The sequence below is a fragment of the Pyrus communis genome, chromosome 1 (assembly GCF_963583255.1).
Source record: "Pyrus communis chromosome 1, drPyrComm1.1, whole genome shotgun sequence".
In the NCBI taxonomy this organism is placed as follows: Eukaryota; Viridiplantae; Streptophyta; class Magnoliopsida; order Rosales; family Rosaceae; genus Pyrus; species Pyrus communis.
The window spans coordinates 19884091-19899532 of record NC_084803.1 but is presented as its reverse complement, the minus strand read 5'-3'; the positions used below and the strand labels follow the sequence as shown (position 1 = coordinate 19899532).

The 15442-nt window shown below is 38.1% G+C and overlaps 1 protein-coding gene across 3 annotated transcripts; it reads left to right on the top strand.

Annotated features, from left to right (window-relative positions):
* The first annotated feature begins 8522 nt into the window (after nucleotides 1-8522).
* Nucleotides 8523-13496, top strand: LOC137733465 (probable receptor-like protein kinase At5g24010). 3 transcript variants are annotated; one of them, XR_011068491.1, is made up of 3 exons: nucleotides 8523-11118; nucleotides 12094-12226; nucleotides 12327-13494. XR_011068491.1 is itself a non-coding variant. In XM_068472622.1 (2 exons), exon 1 carries the CDS (start codon nucleotides 8550-8552, stop codon nucleotides 11094-11096), a length of 2547 nt encoding a protein of 848 aa, XP_068328723.1. In that variant the 5' UTR covers nucleotides 8523-8549; the 3' UTR covers nucleotides 11097-11118; nucleotides 12089-13496. The 3 variants fall into 3 exon arrangements, 1 of the variants encoding a protein (XP_068328723.1); XR_011068490.1 differs by having other exon boundaries at nucleotides 12089-12226; nucleotides 12327-13493; XM_068472622.1 differs by having other exon boundaries at nucleotides 12089-13496.
* Nucleotides 13497-15442: the final 1946 nt, after the last annotated feature.

Sequence of the window (15442 nt, the reverse complement as noted above, 5' to 3'; positions counted from 1 at the left end):
ATGATTTTGACACATGTGACAAAAATTGCACCACATGTCAAAGGAATATGTGACGCTTTCAGTCTCACTTATTCTCAGCCATAACATTCTAGGATCAAATTGGGTGACGATAAATTCCTCACTTATACATTTGTTATGTGACGAACTTATAGGTCATTGATTTTTATGTTTTGTGATGCTTCTTTCATCACAGTTAAAGTTATTAAGTGACGAATTTGACGTCACAAATACTAAAAATATGTGGCGAATGTAAAATTCGTCACATGAACTATAGGTGATGCTGTATAAGTGACAAACATAGTGACGTTGGATTTTCGTAACATATAATCAAATGTGACAAATTTTCATGTTTATGTGACGAATGTTTGTCACCACCTAAGCCATGTTTTCTTGTAGTGGTGAGTACCTGTTGGTAGACTTTTATGTTAAGCTAGACTTGGGCTTTGGCTAGTAACATTTTGCTTCCCTTGGTTCATTTACATACCAAGTCTTTGAAAGTATCCTAGTTGATTAATAACTCAAAGATAGCATGTTTAAGCAAATAACGGCTTGCTTAGGTGAGGCGTGGTGTAGAAGCTAGAAGTTTACCAATTTAGCATGAGAGAGAACTTGTGCCTGGTTGCATGATTTTAAAGGGTGGGTAATTTTGGCTTCCTAAGGGTTTGTGGCTTAGGAAACTCAAAAGATACCTAAAGGAAACCTTAGAACGCTAAAGGATGATTTCCCTAAGGATCCAAGACTGTCTGCACTTTAGAGAAGGATTTCCCGGTTTGGTATGATGCAATCCTGAGTCCTTTCATTTCTCTCTCTCTGTGTTACGTTATCTCTCTACGTTGTGTCTCATGTACCTTTATATAGGTGGAGGGTAGCTTTCTTGGATTTCCCTAGGGAATTCTTTGGTTTCCCCGTTTACTTATGTTTTAGCTAAGTCTACATTTCTCTTATTTCCTGGTACAGTTACAACTTGCTCTTTTAGCCTAACATTGGTGGACGTCTTCTTCCTTGGTTAGCCTTCCATATGCGCTGCTTCTGACAATGCATCTCTTTGTTTTCCTTCATCGTTGTCCTACATGAGATGGGAAGAAGAAAGACCTCATCTTTCTTCAATAATGGGCACCCGCACTAGGTTTTCATGTGAGCTGAAACCTTAAGTTCTCGTTCTTTTCTAACTAGATTAGTTGGTTTGCTAGGAAAAAAAAAAAGGTTTTGGTTTGTTCTCTCTTAAACTTGTCTACGTGGGTTTCAAAGTTTGTCGGCTTGAATCTTTGGTGCTCCCAAACAACCCAAAGTCTTCCATAATTATGGATCCACATAGGCACGATAATCTTCTGTGATCATCCATATCACAATCCACTTGGCAAGTCCCAGCACTTCACTTGGGCTTACATGAATGTGTATTGTAGTTAGCATGATTTGTACACGACAACAATGTTGTGTCATAGCTTGACACAGTGAATACACGTAGGCTTAGAGCTTGGAGTGATTATACAAACTTTCTTCTCATAAATTATTACTTTCTTAGCATGGCATGATTGAAATATTCTCAATTTTGCACCTTTGCATGTATTAACTCTTTGCTCAGGCTTCGAGACGTTATTAGACTTGAATGTGATATTTTTGGGCAACAGTGCTCAAATAAGCATTTTAGCCAAAACGATCCCTGATATTGGTATAACTTCTCACTTTGATTTCTAAGATTTGAAATAGGTAGAAATGTTCCCTAAGTTTATCTACCATCAATTATTTTGATCATTCCATGAAAAAAAAAACTCTGTTAAATAAGGACTAAAATGACAAAAATACCCCGCAATTTAATAAACAATTGACCAAAATGATTTGACAAAATTTGAAAGTATTTTTGTCATTTTCGTCTTATGTAGTGTAGGTTTTTCATAGAATGACCAAAATGATTTACGGTGGACAAACCCAATGACCACTTCTATCAATTTTAAATCTCATGAATCAAAGTGAAGAGTTATCCCAACCTTAGGGATCATTTTGGCTAAAAAGTCAACCCAAATATTGCCTGTTTGGTTATGAATTTAAAAATGCTACTCTTACAACATATTTGTAACATCTTTCTAAGAGCATCTCCACCAGTTGGTGAAAGGCAAGGGCAAAGGCAACAATATTGCCCTCCAAACCCAAAAATCCCTCTCCACCAATCCATAAAATCAAGGGCAAGTGGTGAGCCAACCACTGCTAGCCCAGATGGCTAGCATGACATCATTATGACATCATGCTTTATGTCAAGCGTGTGTAACACACGCACCCAGGAAGAGAGGGGCCCTACAAAATTATTAGAAATTAGAATGGTTTTTTACATTGTTGTTTCAATTTCTAGTTGGTTATAGGACAAGGGTGTCTTCACCAAATTTTAAATTAATTATGTTTGTTGTAATGCTATACTTTTGGCTTATATTTGAAATAATTTAGTAGAATTAAACACTTGTTTTATTTTTAAAGTGTAAAAAAATAGAAAAATATTTACTAACCTTGCCCTTTTCAAACTGGTGGAGGTGCACAAAGGCAACTACTATTCAGAGTAATTAGTAAGACCTACTTTAACCCTTGGAGTAAAACTCAAATTATAGGTTCTAAACTTACCACAACTTACTCCAACCCTTAGGGCAAATACGAGTTTTAACCAAAAACTCATTTCTAGGGCAAATTTAGCCCAGGATTCCTCCCGTGTTATTGGAGCTAGCACACCATGTATGTGTATTTTTTTTAGTTTTATATTTATAAATACATTAAATCAAGCGACTAAGATCTAATGTGATTAAATTCAATGACTAAAGTAATAGAGGTAGGGCTCACCAACACATGTAGTAAATATGTGGTAAATATTGCATAGAGGTAAGACTCACCAACACCATAAAACTAATATGATTAGAGATGAGACTCATGAGTGGTTATACAAATATGTGGTAAATGTTGCATTACTTTATATTTTAGAGAGAATTTTGATTGACATCCTTTTTTTCACTTGAGGTCGATAAAATTAGATAGGCCTAAAATGGGGCATTTTGACCAGGAAATTACGCCCACATGTTGAAGTGGCCCGAATGTGATTGTTGTTTGCAAGAAAGAACATGTCACTTGGACACATAAGGATATGTCATTCCTACTCTTTCTCTGTTATTTGGCTATTCGCAAAGTTTAATTGGCTTTTAGGCACCTATTAGAATAAACTGGGGGTAAAGACTTAAAATTTGCATAGCTTCATACAAGGAGATTCTTTTTCATCAGTTTTTGGCTAAAAGGCTATCTTTGGGCTTTCAAAAGGCAGCTTTACTGAACTTGACCGTGGATTTGGTAAACTAATTTAAACTGCAAAAAATGATAATTTGAACTTGGTTGCATATGTAGCACATTCGTTGTAGCAAATGTACACGTTCATCGAGATTAAAATGATGTTGGCATTACCCAGTTTCAGCATTTGCCTCTTCTTCTTCTAGTAACTTCTGTCTTGATGAAGAAGATGTGCCTAGGTAAGTATTTTCCCAATCAATTTTTCTTATGCTAATTTGAGGTAATAAAGTTATAAATTGGATTAAATTGTGTTTGGTTTTTTATTTTTGATTTGGTAAAATTGTGTTTGTTTGACATTAGCATAACTTCATTTACGAGCATCTTTTCTTTACAACCTTTTTGGATAATCATTTCGTTTTTAATTTTTAATTTTTACTTTTTATTCATTAAATACCCAGGTGGGTCCTAATAATGTAATAAATGTAGACAAGTTCTCCTGGGAAAATGATCCTCTCCGAATCTATTATATGGGGATCCTTGAGATTCTCACATTTCAGTCGTTCATCGTATATCGTAAAATTAGTTTTCATCAAGTACTTTTTGTGTTTAATTTAAAATAGGGTAAATTACACTTTACCACCTCAGCTTTAAGGTCTATTGCAATCTCATACAATATCTTCAAAATATTTCACTTTCATATTTTATTTCAATATAATACATCCGTTACATTTTCTATCTATTAACTCATTGATCCGTTCCATATTTGTGCCACGTGTTTACCCTATTTAAAAAATAAAAAAAAATAAAAAAAACCTGAAACCCAGAAACCCCATTCCCCCGACCAACCTCCCTCTCCTCCGCCCTCTTCACCTCCCCTCTCATCCAAAAACCCACCCCACCCCCACCTCCCCTGCAACCCCCAAACAACCCTCCCTCCCTTCTCTCTCAACAGCGACGGCGTCCTCTCCCGGTTGGAGCTCCGCAAAGCCTTCGAGTCCCTCTTCGGCATCGACATGGGCACCCCGCTGGAGCAGCTGACGCAGCTGTACGACTCCATATTTGACAAGTTCGACAGCGACCATAGTGGGACGGTGGATCTGGAAGAGTTCAGGGATGAGGTGAAGAAGATTATGTTGGCCATCGCTTTTTAGCCACCACCTCTCGTCCGACCCCAACGCCATCAAAGCCTCCAGCAAGCCTTTTTCTTCTTCTTCATCAATCTCTCTGGGTTGCTCGACCAGGTAATTTCAAATTTACCTCTATTTTTATAATTTTTTTTTCTCGTTTAGGAATTTGGGATTTTGATTCGATGAAATTACTCAAATTTACGGGGAGGGATATTGAACTTGAGTGCAAAGAGAGTATGAACTTCCAGCATGCAGCTAGAATTTTTAGGCAACAATCCTACTATGAATTCGAGATCACTGGAAAAGAGACTTTCCTTGCACACCTGCATTTCTTCCTTTTCTCTTCCTCCTTAAGTAATCCGGCCGTAGCTGTTTTTGATGTTTCGGCTTTTCAAGCAGTTTTTGATGTATCAAATTCTGAGTTCAAACTTTGAGTAATGTCTCTGCTAAGAATAGTAGCCAGTCTCCTATGACAGAGGAGTTCTTTCTCGGCAGTGACCCTGGCTTGTTAAAAATATATTTGACTCCTCAAGCATCATCTTTTACTCCTCAACCTTGAGAATTACAGCCGTAGTTTCCCTTTAGTTCTGCATACAACTTAAAAGGGTAAATGTTGACGGGCAGGAAGTCACCGGATACTGACAGAAGATGGAGAAACTGGGACAATGTGTCTAGCAAACCTACTGAGGTCAAAGAAGTGAAAACCCGGACAAGGTGTCTAGCATTCCTACCGACATTAAAAGACCAGGTGAACCTGGTAATGTAGTATTTAACCTGTATTCAAGTGGCAACTTTGGTGGTTTAGATTCCCCTTTCTACTCTGATTTCGTGGTGAATTCAGATGAGTGTGAACTCATTAACGTCAGTGTAGGTGCTAGGACAGAGTCTATAATAGAACAGCCTTTCAAAATGGACTGAAAATGTTGGAAATAATGGAGGGATCAGCTCCGATATCAAATGAGTACAAATGTTGCTGTTGTGGTGGGAGATAATGGAGGGTTCAATTGTGGTTGGTTTAGTGAGACGGTTGAGAAATTTCTGCGAAAGATACTCGCGATAGGCCTACAATGGGGCATATGCTGTGGGACTTGGTTTAGTGACCATCCACATCACTATCCACTTGACAAGCTCTGACACTTGGCTTGGACTTACATGAACGTGTATCGTAGTTTGCATGATTTGTAAACGACAACAATGTGGTGTCAAAGCTTGACGCGGTGAATACGCATGTGCTTGGTGTGATAATACAAACATTCTTCCCATAACTTATTACTTTATTAGCATGGCGTGATTGTAAATATTCTCAATTTTGTACCTTCGCATGTATTTACTCTTGGCTTGGGCTTTGAGACGTTTTTAGGCTTACATGTGATATTTTTTGCTTTAACAGTACCCAAATAGGTACTTTAGCCAAAACGGTCTCTAAGATTGGCATAACTCTTCACTTTGGTCTCTGAGATTTGAAATCGATAGAAGTGGTCTCTAAGTTTGTCCACCATTAATTATTTTGGTCATTCCATAAAAATCTCTATTAAAGAAGGACAAAAATGACAAAAAAAATGCCCTTCACTTTAATAATCAATGGGCCAAAATGATTTGACAAAATTTGAGAGTATTTTTGTCTTTTTCGTCTTATTTAGCTTACATTTTTTTCACGGAATGACCATAATGATTGACGGTGGACAAATTCAGATATCACTTTTATCGATTTTAAATCTTATGAATCAAAATGAGAAGTTCTACCAATCTCAATGACCATTTTGGCTAAAATATCAACCTAAATATTGTTTGGTTATAAATTTTAAAAATACTACTCTTACCACATATTTGTACCATCTTTCTAAGAGCGTTTTCACCGGTTGGTGGAAGGCAAGGGTCAAGGCAACAATGTTGCCCTCCAACCCAAAAAAACCTTCTCCAGCAGTCCATAAAATCAGGGGAAGTGGTGGACCAAGTCCTGACAGCCCAGATGCCAACCTTCTTAAGTCCGACCTACTACCTTCGGACAAGCTAACATTAGCATGACGTCATGCTGATGCCAGAGCATATTTTAATTTTTTTGATGTCAAGTTACACACACCTAGAAGGAGAGTGGCCCGACAACCACTGCAGCAGTGGCCCCGTTGCAACAGATATCACAAAACCCTTCAATGGATAGCTAATGTGACGAGTTATGGGCTGTTGGATTTCCAACAGTCAGAGGATCTCGATCGTTGGATTTCCCACCGTAAAAAATAAAAAATATTATTGTTAAGCCACGTGGCGCAATCTGGTGCGTCCAATTTCAGTTGGCTAAGAATAATCTACATTAAAAAAAAAAAAATCAGGAAAAATAGGAAAAAATTATTAAAATTTTGAATGATTTTTTATATTGTTGTTTCAGTTTCGTAGTTGGGTATATGATTAAGGGAGTTTTCACCAAATTTTAAATTAATTATGGTTGTCGTAATTCTATTCTTTTGCCTTATATTTAAAATAATTTAGTAGAATTAAACACTTGATTTTTTTTTTTCAAAGCGTAAAATATATATATATATATATCTATATGTATATGTATATGTACTGCCCTTATCCTTTTCAAACCGGTGGAGGTGCACAAGGGCAAGTACTATTCAGAGTGGTTAGTAAGGGCAACGTACATGCCCTTGCTCTTGCCTTCCACCAACTGGTGGAGAAGCTCTAATAGATTTGAGACCCACATTTGCTTGTGAGCCCTATCTCTAGTAGAGAGATGGTACATATAATAATACAAATATGTGGTAAATGGAGCATTACATTTTTAATTTAGAGTTTTAAAAGAAATAAAAATAAAAAAGTAAAAAGGAGGACAACGGGTGGCAAGCCACGGTTATCCATCCCTTCTGAGCCCGGAGATGCTATAGGGAATTTCAACCTGCCCGTGTCTACAGTCAAGCAAACTTACGAGCTCGGAGCATCAAACCCAAGAGAGAATTTTGATTGACATCTTTTTTTTTTTTTACTTGAGGTTGAGGCATACCTCACCAGGAAATTACGTTGAAATGGGCCCACATGTTGAAGTGGCCCAAATTTGTTTGTTGTTTGCAAGAAACGACATGTCAATTGGACTCATGAGGGTATGTCGTCCTACTTTATCTCTCTTATTTGGCTAAAGAGACTATATTCACGCACCTCAAATTACTTCTTCCATAGCCTTTTAAATTTTTATTATCTTCTACTCACCACTATTACTTGATAGAAAAATATTAAAAAAATAAGAGTGAGAAATAATTTGGGATGTGAGAATATAATATTGGCTATTCGAAAAGTTCAGTTGGCATTTAGGCACCTACCAGAATAAACTAGGGGTCTTGACTTGAAATTTGCACAGCTTCGCAAAAAGGGGGATTCTTTTTCATCAGTTTCTGGCTAAAGGGCTATCGTTAGGATTTCAAAAGGTTGCTTTACTGAACTTGATAGTGTATTTTGTAAACTAATTTAAACTGCAAAAATGAAAATTCGAATTGGTTGCATATGGTAGCACATTCGTTGTAATTTTTTTCCCTGTTATGCCTTCTTACCCTGTTATGCCTTTTTTTCTCCCTTATTTTCCTTATGAAGTTGGCATTGCCCAATTTCAGCATTTGCGTCTTCTTCTTCTAGTAGCTTCTGTCTTGAGGAAGATGATGTGCCCAAGCAAGTATTTTCCCAACCAATTTTTCTTATGCAAATTTGAGATAATAAAAGTTATATACTGGATTAAGTTGTGTGTTCTGTTGGTTTGGGATTAGCGTAACTTTATTTACGAGCATTTTTCTTTACAAACCCGTTGAATAACTATTTTCTTTTTAACTTTTATTTTTTTGTTTTTGTATTCTCTTCTAATTTATTAAATATCTAGGTAGAGTCCTAATATTGTAGTAAATGTAGTCAAGTTCCTTGTTCTCATCCAAATGCAAAAGGACAGTAAGAAGCAGTCACCAAACTTGATGCTAGTGGAAGATGCATCAGTCAATTATGTAGTTGTCCTTCACAAGAAACAAATAAAACACCCAAAATATCCTCTCCTGTATATCTACAGCCTATCAAATATAAAGGGTATTTCCAAGAATCTACCATTATTTTCCCTTGATTTTTCAAGTGGTTGGCATTTCAACTTCAAAGTCCGCCACTTGTTCTATTCCAAGTCTTCCTACTTCAATAATTTACATGGTCCCTCAGATAGAACTCCATAGCCTAAACACTTGCAAAATTCAGCAACTCCATCAAATTTTCATGGAAAATCTTCGTATCCGTAAAACCCCTCTCCCTCTATTTTCTGTGATTGTTTTTCTCCTCCATCTCTCATCCCTTCACTTTCCCTCGTTGGCTTATGAGCCCCCTGATAAGTACTTCATCAACTGTGGGTCAAATGCTAATGCCACCCTCAATAGCCGTGTCTTCATTGCAGATCGTTTCTTCCACGCGAAGGCGAGCAACGGTATCAATGGCGGCAACCAGTCGAATCTTTACCTTACAGCAAGAATTTTCAGGCAAGAATCCTACTATAGGTTCGACATCACTGAAAAGGGTACTTATTTTGTACGTCTGCATTTCTTGGCTTTCGCCTCTTCCTCAAGTAATCTCTCCGCTGCTCTTTTTGATGTTTCGGCTTTTCCTAATATTTCGAATCCCGGATTCATGCTGTTGAAGAATTTCACTGCTAAGAATAGTAATAGCAATTCTACGATAAAGGAGTTCTTTCTGGGCATTGTTCCTGGCTCATTTAGGATATACTTTACGCCTCATGGATCGTCTTTTGCATTTGTAAATGCCATTGAAGTCTTCAGTGCCCCTGCAAATTTTAGCCCTAAGAATTACACAAGTAGTTCCCCTTTAGTTCTACGTACAATTTACAGGGTGAATGTTGGAGGTCAAGAACTCCGACCAGATAAGGACAAACTATGGCGAAACTGGGATCCTGATGATCTTTATCTGAAGAATTCAAACTCTGCAGAGGAAGCCGTTTCTTCACAGATGCCTGACTACAAGGATTATGAAAAGGATGGTTTTGTTGCTGCTGCTAATGATTCTATTGCCCCAGTTTCAGTTTACGACACTGCCAAGGTAATGGACAATAGTAGTAGCAGCCCGTCCACTTTGTTCAACATAACCTGGTCGTTTAATGTGCGCAGGAACGCTAAACATCTCGTCCGGGCACACTTCTGTGACCTTGTTGGCCAAACTGCTGACATTGTTTTTAACTTGTATTCAAATGGAAACTTCACTAAGAGGGTCGGTGGACCCGATTCCATGTATGGCAACCTATTGCCTTACTACTATGATTTTGTGGTGGAGTCTAAGGAGTCTGAACTCATTAACATCAGCATAGGTCCTAACGCAGAAGAAACTACCACTAACAACTCCTTTCTAAATGGACTGGAAATGTTGGAAATAATGGAGGAATCAGCACCAATTCCAAATATGAAAGAGCCCAAGAGCATAAATGTCGCTGTTGTGGTTGGTTCGGTTCTTGGAGGTCTGTCCCTTATCTGCATTTTGGTTGTCGGGTTCTTGTTCGGTTTGAAATACAGAAAGGCAAAGCATGATGAAACTTCGGAATGGTCACCAATGCCTGCATTTGGAGGAGGGAGTACCCACAGCAGGTTCACCGAGGGAACGATTACTGGCTCCCCTATGACTTATCTAAATCTTGGGTTGAAGATATCTTTTGCTCAACTTCAGCAAGCAACGAACAACTTCGACACAAAATTTCTGATAGGCGAGGGTGGCTTTGGGAACGTCTATAGAGGAACTCTATCAGATGGCAGAATTGTAGCTGTCAAGCGAGGTAAGCAACATGAACATAGTTCAGGTCAAGGGCTTCCAGAGTTTGAAACAGAGATAACGGTTTTGTCCAGGATTCGTCATCGCCATCTTGTCTCCTTAATTGGGTACTGTGATGAAAGGTCTGAGATGATATTGGTCTACGAGTTCATGGAAAAAGGGACCTTGAGAGAACATTTATATGAATCAAATTTGCCTCGCTTGCCATGGAAGCAAAGACTTGAAATATGCATTGGTGCAGCAAGGGGTCTTCATTACCTCCACAAAGGTGCAGCCGGAGGCATCATTCACCGCGATGTTAAGTCCACCAACATCTTGTTGGATGCAAAATGTGTTGCCAAAGTTGCTGATTTTGGCCTTTCAAGATCTGGTCCGCTTGACGAAACCCATGTCAGCACAAATGTCAAGGGCACTTTTGGTTACCTAGATCCTGAGTACATAATGACTCAACAGTTGACAGAAAAATCGGATGTTTACTCCTTCGGCGTTGTTCTCCTTGAGGTGTTATGTGCAAGACCTGCTCTGGATAGGAATCTACCAAGAGAGCAAATAAATTTAGCGGAATGGGGAATGAATTGCAAGAAGAACGGATTGCTTGAACAGATTGTTGATTCTTCACTCAAGGGTCAGATTGATCCTGGCTCGCTAAGAAAATTTAGCGAGACAGCAGAGAAATGCTTGCAAGAAGATGCTTATGATAGGCCTACAATGGGTGATGTACTGTGGGACTTGGAGTACGCGTTACAGCTCCAACAAACCCCAAAACATAGAGAGCCCTACGAGGACAGCACGATCAATGCTTCATCAGAATTTGTATTGCCAAATGTTCAACGTTTTCCTTCCCATAGGTCTACAGTTAACCAAGATGATATGACCTTTTCCGGGGTGGATGAATCAGACACGGCAGCAATGCAGTACTCTCACAACTGAAGATTGGTGTGCAGTTTGTGAGGTATGTAAGTTAACCTTGTTCAAGTATCTATAGATTGAATAGCTATGAGTTCAGGTGTGCCTTGTTAATTTTAGTCTTATCTTTGATAATTTTCCTATCTTTAAGATGGGATATGATCATACGAATTGTGCGTAAGCAGAAGTTAACAAATTCTATGATAAATAAACTATTTTTCCTTTTTGGGAGTTTCACCTCCTTACCCCCAGAGGAGTGTCTTACTTTTGAGATAATGTTAGATGATAAAATTTCTATACTAACAAGACGGTATTCTAGTTAAATTACTCTAATTTACAGGGAGGGATATTAGAACTTTGATGTAAAGAGTCGAGCACACTGCTCCTGACCAAATTGGTCTAACCCAACCATGGAACCCATATCCGTATATCTTCTCTGCTTGATCTTATCCTCCAGTTCTCATCCTTTCACTTTGTCTCCTTAGCTTATAATATCCCAGATAAGTATTTTAGCAATTGTGTATCAGATGCTTCTGTGAACTTTACTGGCTGGAAGTTCATAGGAGATGTGACTTATGATTCCTTCTCCTCAAATGGAAGCACAGCTTCCGAAGGCAGGAACCAGTTTCCAGATCATTCAGTCCTACTATCTAGCATACAGCTAGAATTTTCGGGCAACAATCCTACTATGAATTCGAGATCACTGGAAAAGCGACTTATATTGCATGCATGCATTTCTTCCTTTTCTCTTCCTCCTCAAGTAATCTCTCCACAGCTGTTTTTGATGTTTCCGCTTTTCCTGATATATCAACTTCTGGGTTCATACTGTTTAGCTATTTCTCTACTAAGAATAGTTGCTACTCTCCTATGACAAAGGAGTTCTTTCTCGGCAGTGACCCTGGCTTGTTAAAAATATGTATTACTCCTCAAGCATCATCTTTTACTCCTCAACCCTGAGAATTACAGTTGTAGTTTCCCTATAGTTCTGCTTACAGCTTAAAGGGTAAATGTTGAAGGGCAGGAAGTCAGACCGGATACTCACAGAATATGGAGAAACTGGGACAATGTGTCTAGCATACCTACCGATGTCAAAGAAGTGAACCCGGACAAGGTGTCTAGCATTCCCACCGACATTAAAAGACCAAGTTAACCTGGTAATGTAGTATTTAACCTGTATTAACTTTGGTGGTTTTGATTCCCCTTTCTCCTCCTGACCAACTACTCGTTTCTACTATGATTTCATGGTGAATTCAGATGAGTCTGAACTCATTAACGTCGGTGTATGTACTACGACAGAGTCTATAATAGAACATCCTATCAAAATGGACTGAAAATGTTGGAAATAATGGAGGGAATATCAAATGTCAAAGAGTACAAATGTTGCTGGTGTGGTTGGAAATAATGGAGGGTTCAATTGTGGTTGGTTTAGTGAGACGGTTGAGAAATGTCTGCGAAAGATGCTCACAATAGGCCTAGGCCTACAATGGGGAATATGCCATGGGACTTGGATTATACATCTAAAGATCCAGCAAAACAGCAAAGCATAGAGAAGAACGTAATTTTGAGGACAGCAAAGCCAATGCTTCACCAACGGCATACATGTTGCTAAACGTTGAGCGTTTTCCTTCAGTTAATTCTGCAGTTAAAACAGATGATATTGTTCTATGAGGGGACGATGAATCGAGGGACACAACAGCAATCCAAATTTTCTCCCAATTGAAATTTGGGGATGCCAGATAACTTACAAGTTTTCTTGTTCTGTGAGGTAATGATATTGACCTTGTTTAAGTTTCTTGCCAGTAAATTAAACTAAGATCGGTGTGGCTCTGTTAGTTTGGATCTTACCTTTCACTGTATTATTAGCTGTGCCTTTTTTTCATCTGTAAGTTTCGATTGACAGAAAAGTTATCCGCCAGAACACAATTGCATTTCATATTCTGATGTGGAATTTCATATTTTGTAACACGATCCCTCAATTGGGATGTGCCAAATATGTGGATCAAATATATTAAGTGACATTGGGCACATGTGACCAAATTGGGCTGGAACGTGAACAAACTGCTCAATACGTGGATCAAATAGAATATTTAACTTGCACCATTAGACACGTGTGGACCGTAACTCTTCAAATTCCGGATGTGAGATTTCATGTTTTTTAAAAAACCAAGGTATATGTCATTTAACTCCAAACTGTAGGAGATGGTCCAAAATTAGGGTTGGGTAGTTGGCAAACAGATTTTGCTAGCTAGCTGTCAAACTGAAGGAGACGGTCCTAAACAATATGCTAATGTTGTAGAACACATAGTTTAGCTTTTGATACGGATCAATATTGAGGGTGGGAAAATCGAATATAGGACGTCAAGTACCACGGTAAATGCTCTTTAACTACTTTAAGTTATGAGCCACTTGCTAGTTAAGTTAGATTTAAGATGCGTGTTTCGTTTCCTTAATTTCATAAGCATGGTAAATATACATTTGTTTAGGCTACAAATATATTTGCGCACACACACACACACACATATATATATATATATATAGTAAATGCTCTTTAACTACTTTAAGTTATGAGCCACTTGCTAGTTAAGTTAGATTTAAGATGCGTGTTTCGTTTCCTTAATTTCATAAGTATGGTAAATATACATTTGTTTAGGCTACAAATATATTTGCGTGCGCGCGCGCACACACACACACATATATATATATATATATATATATGTATATATATTGATTGAGCTCATACATTTCTAGTTCCGAACTCTTATCTTCTGTACAGTTGCATTGAGAAATACATAAGAATTACATGTACCGTACGATACAGCTAGAATAGAGTGAAAGTATGAAACAATGGAGGAAGCCATTGAAAAACAGTGAAAGTATGAAACTATGTAAAGAATATGACTACATCTAGTGGCCAGAACCCTTTCTGCTAGGTCCAGAAGCCAACGTAGACATTTTGTGATACCTGACCAAAATCCTGTCCCTCATCTTCCCGGCAAAGCTCGAAACCGTTGCCTTCGACATCGATCCACCAACGGCTCCTCTACGCCCGTCTGAACCAATAAGACCTCTACAGTCAACCAGAACAACATTGGACAGTGAAAACACTATAAACATCATCAAAACTAGTAGAAATGATGAGGAACTAATGTGTCTCATAATTTTTTATGCTTCAAAAACTCAAGTTTTGTTGAATATATGCAGCTCCTCCCCAACTATACAGGATGATTCTTTCAACTATATGTATTATTCTCCAAAGCAAAAAGAATGGAGCACAAAAAGATGGGTTTTGTGGTGTCCTTTGGCATCTTTATTTCCATTATTTAAAGGGTTGGGAGGGAGGATGGATTTGGGTGGCAGAGGAGGACGGTGAAGGCCTTTCTGGGTGTGGGACCCTTATAAGGAAGTGTTGACTTTGACCAAATTTCTGTATTGTCTTTGTTGTTAAATTCTTATTGGTCGTGGCTTATGAGTTCAGTTTCACATTAGTATGGGCCTGTCCCAGTTTTTTTGACTTTTTGAGAACATAGGTTTTCAACCTCCGACCAAAATATAGACAGGGGTTACGTTTTTGAGTAATTTTAGAGGTCGGTTTGGTGCACACATTACACAACCCTTGAGTTAAAGGTTGGTGCCAAATCAAATTGGACACTCCTTATACTTGTTACACGTGAAATCGTCATTCTTCTTATTTCTAAATTACAAGTGCAAAACATATAAGGACGGATTTATTAATGGACTATTTGGGTTTTGGGATTCTACGGACATGGGAAATTGACTTGGAAGGTCCTACGGAAACGCTAAGGTAGTTTGGTAGAATATATGGTAGTGCCGACTTGTTTGATGAAATGACTACCCGGCAGATTTCAACAAGTGATGCTCGACAAGCCTTGACAACATTACTCAGTAGATGTTGACAATCTTCAAAACACATGGCTTGACATATATCAAAAGTTCTCGTCAACTTGACTCAACAAGTGTCATCAAGCTTACTAAGACATAAAAAGGAAAATTTTTAGATACACATTGTCAGTGGCAAAGCCAAGATTTCTCGGGAGGAGGGGCGAACTTAAAAGAATGCAAGGTTAAAGAAAAATGGCAACAACTAAATCTTTTTATATAGTAATGTCTTCCATAATTAATCAATACAAACAAATTACAATTGTTGCCGGCGATGTTTCATATCATGAAAACGTCACATAATAGACTCATTATCAATAAAAGCAAATATATCTCTCTCAATGTAAACAACCATACTATCACTTAACCATTGATCTCCCATTTTGTTACGCAATGATGTTTTCACAATCTTTATAGCAGAAAAAAGCTCTCTCCACCAAAGCGGTTGCAATCGGTAACACCAAAGCCAATGT